The following is a 21,314-nucleotide window of genomic DNA, read 5'->3' as shown; positions in this document are numbered from 1 at the left end:
AACAAGCTGGAGGAGAAAACAACAGGATGGATGGTTCTGGAGGGACATGGGAGATGGGGAGGCCAGGGAAAGGAAGTGGGTGTTAACAAACCCAGGGACAAGGGAACAACAAATGATTGAAAATCGATGGTGAGGAGGGTGTAGGAGTCCTCGTATGGCTTGATCAAGGATAATGTAATCGAGAGGAATTACTGAAACCCAAATGAAGGCTGAGCATGATACTGAGACAAGAGGAAAGTAAAAGTAAATACAGGAAAGAACTAGGAGGTAAAGGACATTTACAGAGGTCTAACTACAGGCATGTTCATATGCAAATATATTTATATATGATGATGGGGAAATATATTTATAGGTTTAATATTAAGGTAGCAGATGGACATTGGGCCTCTACTCAATGCAAGAACACGTTGTTCTATTAAACTGGCATTCCATGATGCTCATCTTCCCAACAAAGCGGGTGCATAAGCAAATGTGAAGAAAGCTGATGGTGCTCGGCTATCAAAAGATATAGCATCTGGGGTCTTAAAGGCTTGATGATAAACAAGCAGCCATCTAACTGAGAGGCAACAACGCCCACATGGGAGAAGCACACCAGCCTGTGTGATCACAAGGTATGGATAGGATCAGGTATCAGACATCAAAGAACAAACCATATCATTGTGAATGAGTGGGAGTATAGATTGGAGACCCAAAACCCATCTGTAGGCCACTGGACATTCCTTTACAGAAGGGTCGCGGCAGGGAAATGAGACAGTCAGGGTGCAGTGTAGCAACAATGAAATATACAACTTGCCTCTAGTTCTTTAAAGCTTCCTCCTCTCCACTATCATGACCCCAATTCTACCTTACAAATCCGTCTAGACCAGAGCATGTGTACTGGTACAGATAAGAGCTGGAAACCCAGGGAATCCAGGACAGATAAATCCCTCAGGACCAATAATGAGAGTAGTGATACCAGGAGGGGAAGGGGAAGGTGGGGGAAAAGCGGGGAACTGATCACAATGATCTACATATAACCCACTACATATAACATTTAACCCCCTAGGGGAAGGACAACAGAAAAGTGGGTGAAGGGAAACATCAGTCAGTGTAAGACAGGACAAAATAATAATAATTTCTAAATTATCAAGGGTTCATGAAGGAGGGAGGGGAAAAACGAGGAGACCCCTGATACCAAGGGGTCAAGTAGGAAGAAAATGTTTTGAGAATGATGATGGCAACAAATTTATAATGGATGGATTGTGATAAGGGTTGTACATGCCCCAATAAAAGGATTAAAACAAACACAAACACAGGTGCCTCTCTTCGTGGCAGTATTACTAAGCTTGTAAATATAGGCTATAGAAAACTGTAAATACTGCTCTTATATGAATAAAATGTAATTGCCTTGGAGAGCCAGGAACTTGCTGTAGCCTGGCTCCTTCCCAAATGTTGAGACTGGTCAAGTTCCCATGACTTCACAGAGACTTAGAAGGGGGTTGGGAATTGTTATTTTTTACACAAAACCGTGTTTTGGTGGTTTCTTTAAAGATTAAAAAAATGTTTTGACAGAGCACAGAGACGTGTGATCTACATCTTGAAGAGGAGTTGGGGCGGAAGGAAGCAGTGATTTGCCCACTCATCCCCCAACGCCCCCCAGGGAATCTGTTAACAGTTTTGATGACCAGGATTGGGTGCTACTGGCATCTGGTGAGTAGAGCCCACGGTGCATAGCACAGCCCTACAACCAAGGTGATCTGCCCCAAAGGACAACGGTGTCAATGTTAAGAGACCCTGATCTACACTGGCGCTGAAATTGACAAGCATGTTGGGAGAAGTTGATCTTCAACATAGCTGAGCAAAGGGCAACCAGGTTAAATCATAGAAGAAAAAAACCAAAACTCTAACAGCCGTGTCCTTCAGCGTTGGACGGTAATTTTGCTCAGGCCCCTAGCCCACCGCAGAAAGCCCATCCCAATAGCCCCGTGGCTGCTCAGGTGGCTACTGTTTCAGGAATGACTAGTAGTACCACTTAGTTTATTTACTCTTACTGTTTTTTCCAAACCATCACTTTTAGCTCCCAAATCTGCTGACCCTCCTGGTGAGGAGCCCTCCCACCAGGGACTGTTCAGCATCTTGGTTTAGCCGCTGTGGGCTCAGCAGTGCTGGAATACAATCAGGAGCAGGCTTTGTGCCCCGGTCGGACAGGAGGGTAGAGAACATCGTGCCATGTCCAGGAAAAGACCTCCTTGCTCAATAGAACTCCGAGGTCCGTTGGCTCCTTGTTGGCGATCTCTCTCCTTTCTCCCTCCCCGTAAGACACCTCTGAGCACTTATTGTGGGTGGAACACGATCCCTGACAGTTCCCGGCGCCTTTGCAGTTTCTCGTCTTCCTCAAGCAGGAAACTGCGTTAGTCCATGAACATGTATAGGCCTGGCTCTCCTTTTTCAGGTGCTTATGCAGTCTTGATAGCAGACAGCTAAACACCTCACAGTTCCTGATTTCATTTAGCCTTTTGTTCTCTGCCCTGGGGGTGATAAATTAAAAATAAGCAAACCACTCAACAGAAATCACTGCCTTCTGCCCTGATTCTGACTCGGATTGCTCATACCGAGTAGAACTGCCCCTATGAGGGACAGTTACTGAGACTCGAACTCTCTCCCAAAGGGTCAACATGTCCACTTGGCTGCTAACTGATTAGGTTGAAGGTTTGAGCAACTCAGAGAAAGCCTCATCTTTCTCCCTCAGAAGAGCTGGTGGTTTTGAACTTCTGACCTACTGATAGCAGCCCACCATGTAACCCACTATGCCATCAAGGTTCCCGGGGTGAGGTCACTCAAATAGGAACATCAAAGTACTTTCCTAGGCAAACAATAAGAATCATCTAAAAGCACAGTTCCTCTGGGATGCAGTATGTCTTCCCTGGAGGGCAAAAGTCTATGTGTTTGTTTTTAGTTCGTTGTTAGTGGTTCTTTTGTTTTTTTGTTTGCCTTTTTGCCTCACCAACAGACTGGGCAGAAATAATGTCCCCAAACCCCACAAACCCCAAATCCACTGCCACTGAGTTGATTCCAATTCATGGCAACCCGTGGGACCGGGCAGAACTGTCGCTGTGGGTTTCAGAGGCTGTCACTACAGGAGACAGATTTGGACCATCTGCAGTTTGAACCTTGGTTTCACTCCCTGTGGAGTGGATCTTGGGCAAGTTATTTCATTTCTCTGTCCCTGGTTTTCTCACTTATTCACTGGGGGTAATAATAGTACCTGCCTCATTGAGTTGTTGGGAGAAACCCATGGGGCACAGTCTACCCTGACCCACAGGGGTGGCCGTGAGCTGACGCTGACTCGACGGTACTGGCTGGTGGAATACCTGTGAAGTGCTTGCGTTCTGCAGCGGACCCATGGTGACGCCCCACAAATGCTCAGTGTGGATGAGTAAGATTGACAAGTGTGCTGACCATTTAAGAGGAAAAAGATGCAATAAGCACATTCTTACCAAGAGTGACGAGTAAATACATTACAGGAATGCAAAGAAGACAAAGAGCTCTGGGAAAGAAGCCAGTCTCCTGGGAAAGATGAACACATAAACAACCATAATGCAGTGTGACAGCGCTCCAGCAGAAATGCGTGAGTACTTGTCAAAGGATCTTAGTCAGGAGTGACCATGACATTCTGTGGTTGGGTCCAAGGACAGTTCCTACCCCACTAGAAAATCATAAGGCCAATTACATTAAGGAGCGTGTGCCTGGACACCCCCCTAATCTGTGGCTTTAAGATCCATAAGGCGCTTCTGTCCCTGCTGCCAGGCTCCCTTCTCCACAGGTAACCATGGACCGAGACACCACACAGTGGTCAACCTCTGGTGCAGATGCCGCTGCAATGTCTCAGGACACTAGCAGGGACACACACCTTCCTAAATTGTACAGGTAGTGTCTTAGTTATCTAGCACGACTAGAACAGAAAGACACAAGTGGTTGGCGTTAACAAACAGAAATTTATTTTCTCAAAATTTAGGAGGATAGATGTCAAAATTCTGGGCACTAGTTTTAGGAAAGTCTTTCTCTTTTTGGGCTCTGAGGGAAGGTTCTTGTCTCTTCAGTTTCTGCTTCCTAGTTCCAAGCAGCTTGACATCTATCTTCCTCCATCTTGGCTTCCTTCATCTGTTCCTTTTATATTTTGTAAGAGTTTGACTTACGGCACACCCTCCACTAATCTTGCTTCATCAACCATAGCAAAGACAACTCATTCCCATTGGTGATTTTAACCCGAAGCATGCTCTACTCCCGTGCCGTAGAGTTGATTCCAACTCACAGTGATCCTACAGCACAGAGTAGAACTGTACCCGGGTTTTCAGAGGCTGTGCCTCTCTCCAGGAGTAGAAAGCCTGCTCTTTCTTCTGCAGAACAGTTGATGGGTTTGAACAACTGACCTTGTGGGTTAGCAGCCTAACTGGTAACCCACTATGCCATAAGGATCCCTAACTGTGTGCATAGAGGTTACTATCTACAACACATATTTTGGTAGGAGTTAAGAGACATGACACAATTCAATCTATTACCAAAAACCAACCAACCTCCCCGTCATTGAGTTGATTCCAATTAATAGCAGCCCTACTGTAAATCTTTAAGAAAGCAGACAGCCTCATCTTTCTCTCACAGCTGGTGGATTTGAACTGCCAACAGCCCTTGTTGTTGGCAGTCTAATGCTTCTCTGACAGCACCATCAAGGGTCCTTACAGATAATTAAAAAGATCCATTATGTTGCGTGTAGAAAGAATCCAAAGTGATCAACAGAACTTCAAATCCACAGGGTTTAGGTGACTTAAATGACTTATACCATGTTTTATTATTTTCAATTGTATTTCTAATAAACTTCCTGAAAATATTTCCAAGTAATAATGATCTTGAACATGCAATAGCATTATTTTTGTACAATTTAAAGAAAAATCATTTTATTGGGGGCTCATACAACTTTTATCACAATCCATCTATCCATCCATTGTGTCAAGCACAATTGTACATTCGTTGTCCTCATCACTCTCAAAACATTTCCTTTCTACCTGAGCCCCTGGTATCAGCGCCTTATTTTTTCCCCCTTTTTTGTATGATTTTCAAAACTTTCACTGTCATCTCACCTCAATCTCCAAAACACGGGCAAGTTGCAAGAAGGGGTTGTCATCAAGAAACTGCATCCAATAGTGTGGGGTTGGAGGGAATGGGAAGAAATCAAAGCTGAATTTATTCCTCATAGGACAATTGCAAGGATCATTTCCAAGTGGATGTAATATATTTAGATGTACAAACTTAAGTAATCAGAACACAAGAGAAATATATTTATTATAAATAGAGAAGGGCTGTTGAATTGTTGCATTACATTTTTCCTTTTAAAGGAAAACACCGATACAGTCAATCTTATAAAATCAAAAATTCCTTCATGGAAAATACCATAAGCAAAGTGAAAACACAATGACAAACCGGGGAAGGGGGCTGGTGGAGGAGACAGTGCCATTCTAATATAGACCAAAGGTGACTTTTCCTAACAGATGAAAAACAATGCGATTGAAAATGGACCAACAACATGAAGAGGCAAGGTCTGGAAGAGGAGGTGCAAATGGCCCCCGGACATTGCAATGGCTCAGTTTTGCTCAAGACATTCAGGTTTAAACTACACTGGCATATCAATTTCCTCTTATTCAATTAGCAAAGATCCAGAAGTCTCATAGCATGCTCTGGTGACGAGGGTATCCTGAAGCAGGCATTTCCAGACGCTGCCTGTGGGAGTACAAATTAGCGTAACTGCTAAGCAGAGCAATTTGCCATTGACTCCAGTTTTAGAAATGTATGCTGCAAGTATTCCCCAAATGTGCCAAATGGCACATTATGTTATTATCAAGCACAGTAGTGTTTTTAAAGCCAGAAAATTATTAACAACCTAAATGCCCACCTAAAGGCATTAAATGAATTGTGGTATTCCCATACAGTATCATCAAGGTAGGGAGTAAAGAATGGTAAAGATTCTTATGTACTGATCTAACAATTTCTACTACCGGCTGTTAAAAAGCAAGGCACAATATACCATGTATAGCATGCTGCACTTTGTATGCAGAAATGGAGGCTATATCTACACATATATGTATCTATATGTACTCATAATGATAATTTTTTTCTCATTGAATTGGCATTAAAATATCTCCAGTGGTGGAAGTGGGTTAACTGGGATCAGCAGTGGGAAGATTTATCCTTTTCCTGTATTTTGGGTATTGAATTATGTTCAAATATTACCTACTAAAACTTTAAAAAGAAAAATGAAATGAAAAATCAGAAGTCAAAAATTGTTTTGGGTGGGAAAAAAAGAGGAGCCGATAGCAAGGGCTCAATAGAAAGTAAATGTCTAGAAAAGTATGATGGCAACATATATACGTACAAATATGCCTGATACAGTTGATGTATGGACTGTTACAAGAGTTGTAAGAACCCCTAATAAAATGATCTTTTAATTTAAAACATTGTTTTAAAGTTATGAAAAGACCAAGTTTCTAAATCTATGTGTCATGGTCATTAGTACTTGATTGTTGAACATCCATCCTTCCTTTCTGTTTGTGATGATTGGGTTATGTCAACGTGAACCTGTGTGAAAGTGTAGGGGTGGAGTCCAACCTGTCAATCACAGCCTGATGATGCTCCTGGAGGTGTGGCCTCTTAATAAGAGACACTGGGAGCTTCTCACTTCTCTTCTGGTGCTTCACCCTACCTGCTTGCTCAGATTCTGTGTCTTTCTCCAGGGGTAGCCCTATGTAGGGTGCACGACCCTGGGAGTTATCACCCTAAGGTCTTTTCACTGACCTTGGATCCACACCACTGTGCACCCATAGGCCTCTGGTCTCCCTGCTTCCCACTTCACCTTTCTGCTTCATCAACCAGTCGTTGCATGAATCTGAAGAGGGCACCAGCTAGTATCGGATCTATGGAGTTGGGTTGGACTGGACTGGGATGCCTTCTTGATATGAACTTATTTCTTGTAGAAAGGTCTTCCTTATATATATGAGTATCACTGGTTTTATTTCTCTAGGCAAGCTAGTCTAACACATTGTTTAATAAAATCTGGTTCCATTCAAACCTTAACCCCCTATGTGTCTCAGTTCACATCTGAGATTGACTGGCTTCAGGATAACTCTATTCTCTTGACCAGTGATTGGTTCAGGAACCTGGGCCAAAGTCATTTTATGTGTGGCAGTCTCCTGGGCACAGGAGGGAACAAAAGTGTCCTGGAGTTTTCTGAAAAGGGACTTTTTAAAACACTGCGGGACGTGGGGCAAATTGTTAAAAAGCGGGACGTCTGGTCACCTTACAAGGCAGCCTTTCTACTAAAAAAAAATGAGGGAAAGGAAGGAAATATATATGTAGATGAATTTAGTAGTTATTGTTGGGTGCCATTGAGTCGATTCCTAATCATAGTGACCTCATGTGACAGAGTAGAACAGCCCCTGGGAATTTGCTTGCTCTAACCTTTCTGGAAGCAGATTGCCCGGTCTTTCTCCAGAGGAGAGTAGGGAGTGTGTAATTGTTTGCATCCCCAGATTGTCTAAACTTAGAAGGAGGAAGCTTGAAAATGGAAACTTCTGAGCTGGATAGCCTCTATTTTCTTTGCACTGTGGAAATGAGAATGTTATAAGTTCTCTTGTTATTGGTGAGATGTTAAAAATCCTTAAGGCACTGCTAAATAAGACTTTCCATCAATCCAATAATAATAATAATAATGCTTAAGGGGGGTGGCAGAGGTGTTGAGTAAGAACCAAAGACTTACCAGGAAGGCCAGGTAGGTGTTGGAAAGAGTCAGCTTGTGTATTAGAGGAATAAACGGAATTTAAAAGCACTAGCCTATGAATGCCTTGATAAAACCATACAATCTCCATTGGATAAAGAAAGGGATGCAGTCCAGAGAAATAGGAGCACGAGGAAATAAAAGGAGGAAAGGGCAAGTACAGAGGTTCTCCACATGCACGAGCAGAAGACTAGGGAAGCCCACTGAAAATGCAGGGCGCCGTGGGAGAGATGGGGGCACTGGGAGAATTCTTGCCCAATGTACTACATGCACTGTAACGTCCCATCTGTTAGTGGGTCCTTGCATGTTGAATAGGTTTCCTTGAACTTCGAGCTAAGATAGACTAATAAAAAAGGTCTGGTGACCTACTTCCTAAAATTAGCCAATGAAAACTCTGTGGATTGCAATATTCTCATGGAAAACGGATCCTGAGGAAATTGTGCATCGGATCGACATCAGAGACGGATTTGATTGCAGCTAACAAGTTTTGGGTAGAACCTGTTGTTAGATGCCATCAGAGACACATCTGACTCACAGTCACCCTAGGTACACAGAATGAAACCTTAGCTGGTCACAAGTTATGTTTGACATCATTGTTGCAGCCTCTGTGTGAACACACCCCACGGTCTTCCTCTTCTGCTGACGCACTAACAGTGGAAGAAAGGAAGGGCTTTCTACTCCCATGAAGAGTTACAGTCTTGCCCCCCCGAAGGGGACAAACCACAGAAATGTGGGTGCAAGGAGGCAACAGTGTAAGATACAAAATAATAATAACCATATATAATTGATCAAGGACTCATGAGGGGGGAGGGGAAGAAAGAGGAGCTTATACCAAGAGCTCAAGTAGAAAATCTTTTGGAAGTGAGATGGCAACATTCATACAAATATGCTTGATGCGATTGATGTATGGAATGTTAAATGAGCTGTAAGAGCCCCCAATAAAACATTTAACTAATTAATTAATTTTTTTTTAAGTTGCAGTCTTGGAAACTCTCCAGGGCAGATATACTCTGCCCTATAGGATCTCTGAGTCAACATTGAGTCGATGGCAGTGAGAGAGAGAAAGAGAGAGAGAGCTACTTTACCAAGGATGATGTCCTTTTCTGGAGGGGGGTGTTGGTGTCTCTTGGCAACCTATCCAAAGGAATCTATAGCATTGTTTCCAATTTATTATGTACTTTAAAATAATTTTTAAAAATTGCTTATGCATAACATCCAGATGGTACAGTAAATAAATAAGGCTTGTCACCCCCGAGCCAACCCTAACTGCCATGTTCTTAGACATACCTGTTATAAAGAGACATTTACTACTTAGATAGACACACACAGTATGTATTCTTTTTTCCCCTTATATAAGCAGCAGATATTTTACATGATATTCAATGTTTCCTTTTGTTTGTCCATTTAACTTTATTTCCTAGCAACCGATTCCTATCAGTTCATTAATAACCTTCAATTTTAGAGAGCATTTGGAAAAAGAGAAAATAAAAAGTGTTTACATAAGTTTCCAAGTCAGGAATTTCTCACACTGGGAGTCTTTCCATTAGCTTCTGATCTGAAACTTAGAAATCTGTGTTTTCAATGGATGATTGTGATTTGAGTGGTGCACAGGCTTGACAGCACATTGAATTTAAACAGGTGAAAATACCTTCAGAACAGGAGTTACCAAACAAACAAACAGAAGAACAGGGAAGTGTTGTTTTGTTTGCATCATGATCTGGGCTGATTTATTTTTGAGAAAAGATATGCTGAAAACTCATATATCATTCCTCTAAGATCTCTAATTACTAGTTCATAATTAGCAAATAGTTATGTAGATTCCCAGTTGTTGAATCCCAGTGACAATAGGTAAGAAAATTAAAACCAATCCCATAAAACAAAAAGCAAGTAAAAAATATATTATCCTGTGTTGTTAACCATTCCATAAGGAAAGTGTGAAAAAATTCAAGAATGATATTTTTATTACATCACTGGAAAACACTCACTTTGCCGTTAGGAAAACAAACAAACCCTCCAGCAATGGAAATTCATATGATGATCTAGTGAACCACCATTCCTCAGGATTATTTAGTTCTGCTCAGGTGACTTGATTTGGGGTTGGGACTCATTTAGGAAGTGGTGGGCTCTGGACGGAAACACAGGTTCAAACTAATGACAGCTGCCATTTGCACACCCCAACTCCAAGATGAGCTTGGGCGGGGTTAGAAGGCTTGCACAGTCCGCTTTGTTCCTTTCAGGAAGGAGAAAGAGCGTCTATTGTTAGAACATTCTCAGTCCTCAAAAGACCTATGAGCTACTCAAGAAGTATAATTCTTAATAAAATGAGCTAAAAGATGAGGTGGTTTGGTAGTATGTCATGGCTGCTAACTTTGACATGCTAAGTAATGGCCTTTCTGCATGGCTAAGTGGATTAGTTTTAGCTTGGGATCTTCTTTCTTTTATGGGTATGATAGAGTGGATTACTTTGGGCAAAGCATTTAACCTCTTGGTGCCTTGGCTGATACCATGTCACTGTAACCTCTGGGATTTGAGCTCCATCCCAGCCATGATGCTGTAGGAGGAGAGTTCGATATGAATGCTCTGGGACCGCAACATAAGCCACTCACCCTCAGTGGGAAATTATGTTTCAGTTCTAGGTTTTAGGCTCCGGCATTGTTTCTGAGACAGACTCATTGCATCCCCAGATCTGGCCTTTGGTGCTTGTCTTATGCCCTCAGCTGAAGTTCTTGCCTCCAGAGTTGCCCAGGACATGAGCACAGAGAATTTACTTGTTCTCGTCAGTTCCCCTTAGAGACTGATGCCTAGACTGGGAAGACAGCGCTGTAGCCTTGCTGTAAGCAGCACATTTTCCCAATCATGCCTGCCACAATTTCCCAATTTTTACTTGCTCCTGGATTTCCCAAGGCAGCGTTCCCAGCTGTCCGTTGGCTTTAACACTCGCGTTCTCTGTGTCGAACCAGCCCGGCTGCCTTCCTGGCCTGCTGCCGGCTCCATATCCTCTGGACGCCGTCTTCTGCTGCACGTCCATCATGCCAGCTGGGCCTGTCTCCAACTCCACAGATGCATTCACTTCTGGTTTCTACTTTTCCCAGTCCACCCCAACCCAATTGCAGTTAATCCTTTTATAATAAACTGCAGCAGATATTTGCTGGTGTGTGGTGTGGTGTGGGAATTTTATCCTTGTTTACATCTTTCTTTGTGTTGGAAAGCTTGGGATCACATCCAAACCCTGTTCAGCTAGCTTTCCTGTCTCCTGTAGAGAGTGGAAACGTGACAATACCTTTTGTCTATGACCAAGCCTCACAGTCACTAGATTAATAGTCAGATTGCATTATGTGGCCGTAATTTTGCTTTTAGACACACCAATATATTTTAAAGTAGGCTTTAGTCAGTGTTCGATCACTTCTCTCAATATGGGGCATTTCACTGGAACACCATGGCTCTGAGGCTCCAGGGAAACAAAGTAAGGCCAGGAAGGGTGTTTTACAGTGGGAGTTTCCAACTTGAAGGTGTAGCAGAATCCTCTAGAGGACTGACGAAGACAGATGGCTGGATACCTTGCCCAGAGTATGTCTGGAGGGGTGCATTTCCAACAAATTCTCAGATGTTGACACAACTGGTCCCAGGACTACTACTTCAATCATGGGTCACCTGCTTTTAAATGAATCACAGGTAAGCTGGAAGCTGCCGAGAAACTGTTTTTTGGTTGTTGCTGAGCAACTGTTGACCAGCTGACTGTGAGAGGATCAGGTAAACAATGCTCTGAAATAAAGTCGCCACGTTCAATTCGTACAGTTAGGTGGAGTGTTGGTTTTAAAACGTCTTGACCACGTATTGCTTGTGTGAACTTGGGCAATCACTTGTTTTTCCGAGCTTCCTTTTCATCTTATAGAACCAGGATAGCCTCACGCTGCTGTCCTCTGCTCATTCATTTGTGAATGACAAATGAAATGGGTGGGAAAATGTTTGGAAAATCATAAAGTGGTGTAACCTTGGGAGGTAGGACTATTGTTTTTCATTACTTTTAGCTTCTTACTAAGTCATCAGTTTCTTTTGGCCCTCTTGCTTTCTTCATTAATGATAGCAGCTTTAATCCAGGAAGATAGAGCATCTTTATTGCTATCATAATAATCAAACCTCAGCCTCTTAAAAATGTTCATTCACTTGAGATCAGACATGCCTTATAAACATTCCAGCGCCAACTATGTTCTCAGAAGTCTTTTCAATCCTAATAATAGAAATGGAGCGCTGAGTCTTTCTACTTAAAAGAGTTCCCGTGTAAGAGACCCCCGGGGGCCATTCTTCTCTGCCCATCTGGTTGCTGTGCATTGGAATCAACGGGACGGCCGTGGGTTAAAAATAGAAGTACAAGACCTAAGTTGGTGTTTCCATTAGGGCCCTGTTCAGAGCGGGCCAGGGATAGAGATGGCTAGTAGTCACAGCACATGTAAAAACAGTGCCTCAAACCACGGACCGTCGCTAACGCTGTCCACTGTCATATCTCTTGTGGATGATCCTACTTTGGTTTCCTCATTTTTGTAAAATTCCTCAATCTGGATGTGGTTACTTTTCTCACCACAGGGTCCATAGGCCATTCCATGGGCCGACACAGTTCGTGTGTGTGTGTGTGAAGTTTCCAACCGTCTCATTAACGATCCGCAATTCTTCAGGGCGTCCGATAAATTGCTCAGCTGTTAAGACGGCCTCTAGAAACTCCTGGGGCTTTTACGATCATAAAGATCCTAAGACATGCTCCTGTCTGAAGACCAGGTCTGTTGGTTTCTGAGCCAGCCTCGGGATGGGTACATGAATTCACCAGGCGCGGCCTGGAGCCCGAGGTCGGACGGTTCATTCCCAGAGCCTCTGCCCTGATCACGCGCAGCCCCGGCGCCCCGCAGCCCGGGACTCCCTTCCCGGGGATCCCCAGCTCGCCCGAGGCTGCGCGCGCCTCTCCCGGGCGCCAGCAGGAGGCGCCCTCCTCTCCCGGGCGCCAGCAGGAGGCGCCCTCCTCTCCCGGGCGCCAGCAGGAGGCGCCCTCCTCTCCCGGGCGCCAGCAGGAGGCGCCCTCCTCTCCCGGGCGCCAGCAGGAGGCGCCCTCCTCTCCCGGGCGCCAGCAGGAGGCGCCCTCCTCTCCCGGGCGCCAGCAGGAGGCGCCCGCGGCGGCCGCGGCGCAGCGCGCACCCGCGCAGCCGGCCCAGGGGGCGGAGGGCGAGGAGAGGAGGAGGAGCTGGAGGGGGCGCGGCTTCCTCTCGGTCCCTCCCGGGCGACCGGCCTCCCTCTCCGCCCGGCGCGGGACTGGCGGGCCGCGGGGGTCGTGGCGGCGGCGGCGAGGGCGGCAGCGGCGGGGGCGCTGGCGGGCCGCGGGCGGCGGGGGCCTGGCTCCGGCTCCGGGTGTTGAGGCAAGATGGCGGCGCTGCCCCGGAGGCTGGTCTCCTCCTCTTGGTCGCTCTCCTCCTCCCCGCGGCTCGCCGCCGCCTCCTCGTCGGTCTCCTCCTCCCCGTGCGCTGCCTCCTCCTCCTGCGGCAGCAGCGGCCGCCACCGCAGCAGCACTAGCGCCCGCCGGAGCGCCGGCCCGCTCTCCCCGAGCTCCGGAGGGGGGTAGACGGGGCGGCTGCGGGCTCCGGCGACCGCGGCCGAGCTGGGGCCGGGCCGGCGGCGGCGGCGGCGGCGGCGCCGGGCGGGGATGGGGTCGCAGACGCTGCAAATCCTCCGGCAGGGGGTGTGGGCCGCGCTCAGCGGGGGCTGGTACTACGACCCGCACCAGGCCACCTTCGTGAACGCGCTGCACCTCTACCTGTGGCTCTTCCTGCTCGGCCTGCCCTTCACCCTCTACATGGTGAGTGTGGGGGCGGGGAGCAGGGTGGCAGTGCCCCCCCCCCCCCCGGCTGCCCCGGGAGCGCCCGCTTTCCAGAGCCGGCGGGCGTTTGCGCCCTCTTTCCCCGACCGGCGCGCGCTCCGCATCCTGCGGTCGCCGCGAGGCCACCGCGGCCCCCGGTCGGCCCCACGCTCCCCGGCCCGGTCGCCGACTGTTCCCTGGCCCCGTCGCCCACTCCCCCTAGTTGAGGGGTGAAATGGCCAACGAATCCAAAGCAGCCTCCGTCTGCAGCCCCCGTCCGCTTCCTGAGAAGGAGCGGCCCCGCAGGCCCCCTTTTAGGGGGTCCTGCACCTGTGGCCGCCCCAGCCTTTTGAACCCCGCTAAGGAGTCCCCGCCGGGGCTCCGGGCCGGGGCGGTGGTGCGGCGGGCGCCGGGCGCTGTGCGCTTCAAAGGAGACGCCGCTTTCCTCCTGGGCCCGCCCGGTGCCTCGGACTGGGGCACCCTGGGGGCGCTCCCTTCACCCGCGGCGGGCCCGGCGCCTCCTCCCCGGGGAGGACCCTCCGGCCGCCTCGCCCGGGCGCTGCGCGCGGGGCCTTCGGGCCGAGGGAGGGGTGTGGACGGCCCTGGTGGGGAGGCACTGGGGGGTCCGGGCCCAGCACGCACTGTTCGGTGGGGTTGGCATCCGAGCACTTTAACGCCTCTTAAAAAACAACAACCCCAAATCATTGTTTGGTTCACCCCTGGCTCTGTTGCGTTCCGAGTCACGGTCAGTGGCCCTTGTGTTTCCAGGCCAGATTGAGGGCGGGGCGGGGGTGACCCGGGGATCTGGCTGGCATTTCAGCACATTTGTTTGGGTTGGTTCCAGCGGGGCCGTTTGCCCATAGGAAAAGGGAAAGCGCTGCCTGTTGCTGAGCTCGGGGCGATGTTTTTAAGCTGTGTTCTCACGAAAGTTGTCAGTGTATTGTTATTTTTCTCCGTTTAAGCACACCGGGTTAGGGTGGGGCCTTCGGACATTGGGGTTCAGACAGAGGGCTCTTCAGCTTCAGTGACCAGTTTAAGGGACGGCCACGTTTTCTTTAGGAGAATTCCCATGTAGGTATGCCGCTTGCTTTCTGCAAACTTGGTCTACATTAGAAACTCGAGACTAGCTGTAAGAAGAGGCCAAGTTGGTGACCCCCCCAATTTTTCCGTAAGGGAAATTCAGTTACACTAATTGGGGGAGAATGTCTGCTTCGACATTGTGCATAATTTCACATAGGCAAACAGATTTACATTTTTTCTTAAAATTGTTTCAAAGGGCCTTATTGTTTGAAGTAGAACAACCAATGTTTTAAAATGGTGATGGCTTATGGCTAATTTTTTAATTTTTAAAGAGACCTGCTCAGTCTTGCTCCATTTGGAGTATTGTGCAGTGTTATGATTTTCAATTAATTCAGCCTCCGGAGTCATCTTTGTGCTAAGGTACCTGCCAGGGGTATGACATCACTAGTGAACAGGTTAATTACTTTGGGTGTAAGAATTCTCTGACCGTCACAGTCTTCATAGCAAATTTCTGTTGTAACCAGGAGAATTGTACGGAACCTGATTCTGGCAATGCTTCGGATTACCAGTATAGTGACTTTAGCTTAAAAAAGTCCCACCATGAATTGTGGTCATGATTACCCTTCTCTGTAACTAGCAAACATTGCTAAAGGAAATTTAAAGCAAATGGAAACCAGTAATTGAGTTTACCTGCTTCATTTGGGGAGTTTATTCAGCTAGATTCAATTCTCAGATAAATATTTGCACGCCTGCTGTGTACCAGATGCTGCTAGTTTCTAGGAAATAAAATTGCTTCCCTTTCTCTTCTCAGTTAAAGACAACTTTCCTTTTACCAAACCTTGGTGCTTTCTCTGTATCCAGACCATCAGCAGGTCCTTCTGGGTCTACCTTCAGAACCTAAGTAGAATGCAGCCTTTCTTCATTATCATGACTCGCTGAGTCAAAGCCAGGATCTCTCTCCTGAACTCTTGCAGTATCTCTAATGCTTTCATTGTCTCTTCTCTACCCCTTTTGTCTCTAAAGTGATCCTTTCAAAACATAAATCAGACCCTATCACTCTGCTCTCAGCTTGCCCTCACAAGTGACTCAGTCCACATTGGCCGCTCCTACGATTCTTCCCACACAGCTTGTTCAGCATCAGGAACTGTGCATTTACTACCCCCTGCAAGACGATTCCTTTTCTCCAGAGAATGTGTGTGTCTTGTACTTGTTTCAGGTTTCTGGTGTATGTAAGGCCTTCCCGATATAAAAACCAGCTATCTCTAGTTCCTATGGCACTTCTTACTCCTCATACCTTCATTTATGATCATTTTTGAGTACTTATCACTATTAGATGCACGTGTTTAAATGTCTCGTTTCATTAGAATGTAAACTTAAGAAGATGGATTTAACTTCGTTTGTTGCTGTATGCTCAGAACCTAGAACAGGCACAGCATATAGTAAGCCCGCAGGCTTTTCATACATGGTTAGAAGTGAACAGGACCCAACTTCTGCCTTCAAGGAACTTAAAGTCTAGTCTGGAGATAACCGGACAGTTACAAGCATTGGAACTATTATTAAAGGTTAAGGTAGGGTAACACTTTAATAATCAAGGGTTTGATCCAGCTGTTGTTTGGTGTGTTTTTTTTTCGCCCTGAAGAAGATTTGTAAACATTTTAGAAAGCAATCATATATAGTTCATGGAAAAATGGAATGATAAAGATAATGTATTTTTTTCCCCATGAGCTTTTTGAAGCCCCGATGGTGTAGTCTGTTCCTTGGTGGGCTGCAGACTGCAAGATCTGACTGACGTTCCAACCCACCAGCTGCTCCAGAGGAGAAAGATGAGGCGTTCTGCCCTAAGAAAGACGTACCGTCTCAGACGCTGACAGGGTCAGTCTACTCCTGTAGGGTCGCTGTGAGTGGGATTGACGCAGCAGCAGTGTTCCTTTCCTTTTGGTTGTGTTTAAAGCAAATGCCCACATGTTTTGTTCAGATCTGAGACAGCTCTCAGAACTTAATCTGTATGATTTTAAATGATGACGATAAGTGATTATAACTGCATGTTTAGTATGACGGAGCTTCAAAAAGTTTGTGAAAATAAGGCATTAGAAGATAATGGAATTTTTTTCACAAACTTCTGGAAACTCCCTCTTGCTAAATGTGTATAGATTATTTGTATAGATTATCTTTATCCTGAGGACAAAATTCATTAGTGACATTTTATAACAGCCAAATAGGAGAGCTGGAATTCAACCAACTTCTTGAAGCTTAAGCCACTATATATTAAAAAATCAGCAACAAACCCCAAACTTGCTGCCATTGTGTTGAGTTGACTCATCGGGGCTCTCTCTGACATAATAGAACTACCTGAGAATATGGTCTACTGCCTCTTTAAGAGCTGAAGTCAGTAAAGAGATTGCGCATTGAGTCAAGAAGAATTCTCCCTTTTTTAGGGTGGGAGATTAAAAAAAATTTTTTTTTTTACTCTTAGGACTTTTTGTGTAGGATTAAAAAAATTTTGCTTTCTGTTAGTAGCTTTGTAGATACTTTGAAAGGTGAAGTTCAGGACTTAACTGTCGCTTCTGAGGAGTCTAATCATGAGAAAATCAAATGTAATGTTCCCTTCTTAGATCTCATTGTCCTTTCTGATTCCCCACAGGCACTTACCTCATTTCATCTGGGTGTAATTGTTGTTGTATGTGACCGGTCACAGATGGTGAGCTTTGTGGGGGCAGGTGGCATTTTGGTCTGGTGGAAAGCAGACTGGAATGGGTGTTAAGTTCATCTTTGAGTTTGACTTTGTTATTGATTCTGTGTCCTTTGGGCGAGCTCCCATATTTTCTGGTCCTTACTCGAGAGAGATTTCATGGGTTATTTTCTAAGAAAACATTTATGAACTAGAAATTGTGCACCTAGCGTGGCTTTCAGTAAACGTCATTAGAAAGAATGGCTCATTAAAAAAGCGCTTCCTCAAATTCTGTATGACTGGAGGGGATCAGAGACCTCTACATTTATGAAAGTCAAACTGCTGCTTGACAAACTGCTCAACATACCGTTTTCTCTAAAGCGTTCCACTCCTCAGTGATGAAATGTGACATTAAAATCTATTTATTTAAGTGGTTGGTTCTCAAATTCTAGTAGGTATCAGAATTCCTTGAGCAGGTTGAACCTGTGCAGGTCTAGGTACCCATTCTGATTCAGTCGATGTGGAGTAACTAGTGTGGCGCATTAGATGATAGTTTCTAATCACTCCAGGGAAGTTTTAGGAACTTTTTCATTAGACTCCTTGCTTCACAGATCCTCCACACACTGTCCTGGCTGCCTCCCAGGCATCTCACAGCTAGCCCGGCTACTGTCGTTCTTGATTCCTCCCACCCCTTCTCACACAAGCAAACTCCAGAACTGTCTGCTTGTGTCCCTTTTCTTACTTACCGAATACAGCAGCGGTTGGCGTTAAAAGAACGAGAATTTATTTGGTCTCATTTTTGGTGGCTCGAAGTCCTAGCCGGGGTTCCAGGCCAAGTCGGCTCTTCCTGTGAGCCTCTCTCCTGGTTCTGGTGTCTGTATAGAAACGATGGTCTCAGCTTGCATTTGCTTGCCCTGGCCCATGCAGGCTGCCGAGCTCTTTCTGGATGCGTGTGTCTGGTATTTTTATACCTCAAAAGTGATTAGACTTAACATCCCACCCTACACTGGAATGTACAACTGTTTGGTTGTATTACATCAGATTACATTGTGGAAGTGATCACATTACATTACATATAGATGATTATGTTTGATTACATTATCAGTTCTGTGCAAGGCCAAAGGATCTTATCCCTTGTAGCTATGACAGCCGAACAACTGGAGATTATAAAATTAACCATCACACCCTGTGCTTGTATTCTTAGCTAATGATGGGATTATGTATGTTCATTGCTCAAACCACCCCTCTCTCCTCCCTGAGCGAGTCTTTTCAGTTCTTTTGTCAAAATGCTATATCTCAAACCCCCATTTCCATTGGTCCATGTCATCTTCTCTCACTGCTACCCTACCTCCTGTTTCTGTTGCTTGCTCCCGTACAACTCTCCTCCATTTGGCTAAAGGTACAGGAGGGGACTTCAAACCATTGGTGGCAAACTGGGAGTTTTTCACCAGTGTTTTGAAGCACCTTCATAAACATACTTATGCATTTCCCCTTTTGCCTGTCGTTCATTGACTTCCTTTTGCACTTAGAATAAACCCCAAGCTCATTCTGCCATGATCTGTAGTTTGTGCAGTTTTCTGTTCACTGGACTACACGGCCACTCTGGCCTCCTTTCTATGGCTTGAACTGTCTGACTGTGTTTCTTCTGCGGGACCTTTGCATGTGCTATGCCTTCGGGAGGGATGCTTTTTCCTTCGACTCTGCAAGGCGGGTTATTACTTATGCTTCAGGGCTGGCTTTAAATGACATTGCCTCAGAGAGGCTTAACCTGGTAATGGTAAATGTCATATCCTAGACATTTCTTCCATAATGATTGTCATACACAATATATTTATATATTTGCTTACATGTTTGCTGTCTCTAACATTTCCTTCAATTCCCTAGAAGTTTGGCCCCTGAAGGGAAGAACTGTGTCTGAATTATTCAGCAGTATATGTCCTGTGCCTGCTCTCACACATGACTGATATTAGGCATTGAATAAATACTTATTGATTGACATGTTTAGGCTTATCAACTTAATTCGTAGTTGGGAGTGAGGGCAGTCCTGTGGTATGCTCTGTTTTATGGTGGAGTCACATTTGATCTGGGAGTTAGGTTTTGTGTTGGAGTGCATGATAACTAAAAAAATATTACCGAAACATCAAATACAGAACGACATTTGAAAAGCTCTTAAATCATTCAAGATGCAGCATATGACTTTTTGTATGTCCAATTCTGTGCAGTCACACACACTTTCATGAATAAATGTATATGACACACACACAGATAAACACATAAGGTAAACGGTAACCAAATACTGAAATCTCATAGCGATTGTATTCAGATGCTAAATCATTCAAATAAAATTTGTGATGATTTAAAATTTTTTCTTCTTGGTTGTCCTCTGTTATTTTCTTTTCCAAAGATTAAAAATATACTTTAAAGATCAATGTGAATAAAACTTGCAGAGATGACCAAAACAAAACGTTTCATAAAGTGGTAGGGGGTGGCCTTTATATTTTAAAGTTACTATTTCTAAAGTTTTTATTTAAGCCATAAGAGTTAGCCTATTATAAGTCAGTGATTAAACCTGTGATGATTTAGTGTTAGAGTAGTTTCTTTTTTACCCCCCTGAAAAGAATTGGTTTATTTGTAACTAAGATACTTATATTAAGGGAGTACAAAATGTTCCTCGAAAAATAAATTCCTTTATCTTTTAATCACAGTTTTTCATGAACTTTTTTTTTAACCAACTTATTGGCACTTTTTCCACATATTATGCAATTCAGTGATTCAATCATCTCACGAAGACTTGTACAATCATTAACAGTGAATTTTAGAACATTTTCTTCCTTGTGTTCATTATTACTGTAATTATTAGTCTTAAAGTATTTTCTGTGTCCTTTAGGACAAGTTTTAAAATGTTTCAGTCAACTTTGATGTATAATACTGGGCCTTTTCTTACCAGGGTTTTAAAATATTTAGGTTAAATGTAGTTATTTACATAATTAGCTTTTCACATGACTAGATAAATTGAGGATGCACTGTTCAAAGGTGGTTTACTAGTGAAGTTTGCAAGCGAGCAGCCATGTTCATGAGCTTGTAGAAAATAAAGCTGGTGGATGCACAGAAATGATTCCTTATGTGTTTCAGTGTCTTACATATAGATGACGACTTTATGTCACTTGAGACCCCGGCAAATTTTAAATCATTTAAAGAGTGAGGAAAGCTGCTATTTTTCCTTTTCGGGCTCTGGATCAATGCATTTAATCAATCGTTTTCATCTCGAACTTATTGCAAGTTCATTTCCAAACATTTTATTATGAGAGTTTCAGACATAGAGAAAAGTTGGAAGAATTATGGATCTTAGAGTTAATATTTGCTTTTATTTGCTTCATTATATCTCTGTCTACGCATCCCTCTATTTATCAGTCCATGTTTTCTCAGGGAGGGATGTTTACTAAAGTGACAGCCATCAGTACCAGACCACCTCTAAACACTTGCACGTGTATTTCATTAACTAGAGTTCTTTAGGTGAACTATTCAGTGAGGTCTGATAAATGCACACCCCTCTGTCATGTTGTGGAACATTAATGTCACCCTAGAAAGTTTCATCCACTGTTTTCAGTCAAGCCCCTGCCCCAGCCATTCTGATTCTCTTCTTTCATCATCTATTTTATCCTGTTCTAGACCGTAGTGTAAGCGGAATCATGTGAGATATGCTACTTATGGATCCTGCATTTGTTCGAGGAGAACTGTTCTGTAGGGTTGGTTGGCTAGCTGGCATCTTTACCAGAGCAGACAGCTAGGCCTTTCTCCCATGTAGCAGCTGGATAGGTTTGAACCACAAATGTTTAGATTATGAGACACAGTTATAAACCACTGGTAATACCAGTGGGAGGAGCCCTGGTGGTGTAGTGGTTACACACTGGGCTGTAGTCTGCTTGGTCAGTACTTAACAACCACTAGCAGCTCCACGGGAGAAAGACTGGGCTTTCTACTCCCATAAA

The 21,314-nt window shown here is 44.8% G+C and overlaps 1 protein-coding gene across 7 annotated transcripts in view; it reads left to right on the top strand.

The window, feature by feature from the left end:
• Positions 1 to 13,126: 13,126 nt before the first annotated feature.
• PCNX1 (pecanex 1) overlaps positions 13,127 to 21,314 on the top strand; it is a 182,609-nt gene continuing 174,421 nt past the window's right edge. For 4 of the 7 annotated variants that reach the window (XM_075532000.1, XM_075531994.1, XM_075531996.1 and 1 more), the window contains exon 1: positions 13,129 to 13,637. In XM_075532000.1, coding sequence (XP_075388115.1) covers positions 13,485 to 13,637 — 153 coding nt within the window. In that variant the 5' untranslated portion in view covers positions 13,129 to 13,484. Of the gene's footprint in view, positions 13,638 to 21,314 lie in introns of all 7 variants that reach the window. The other 3 variants (XM_075531995.1, XM_075531997.1, XM_075531999.1) reach the window with 3 other exon arrangements.

The sequence above is a fragment of the Tenrec ecaudatus genome, chromosome 14 (assembly GCF_050624435.1).
Source record: "Tenrec ecaudatus isolate mTenEca1 chromosome 14, mTenEca1.hap1, whole genome shotgun sequence".
In the NCBI taxonomy this organism is placed as follows: domain Eukaryota; kingdom Metazoa; phylum Chordata; class Mammalia; order Afrosoricida; family Tenrecidae; genus Tenrec; species Tenrec ecaudatus.
Note: the sequence above shows the minus strand (reverse complement) of the source record. Positions and strands in the feature narration are given on the sequence as shown.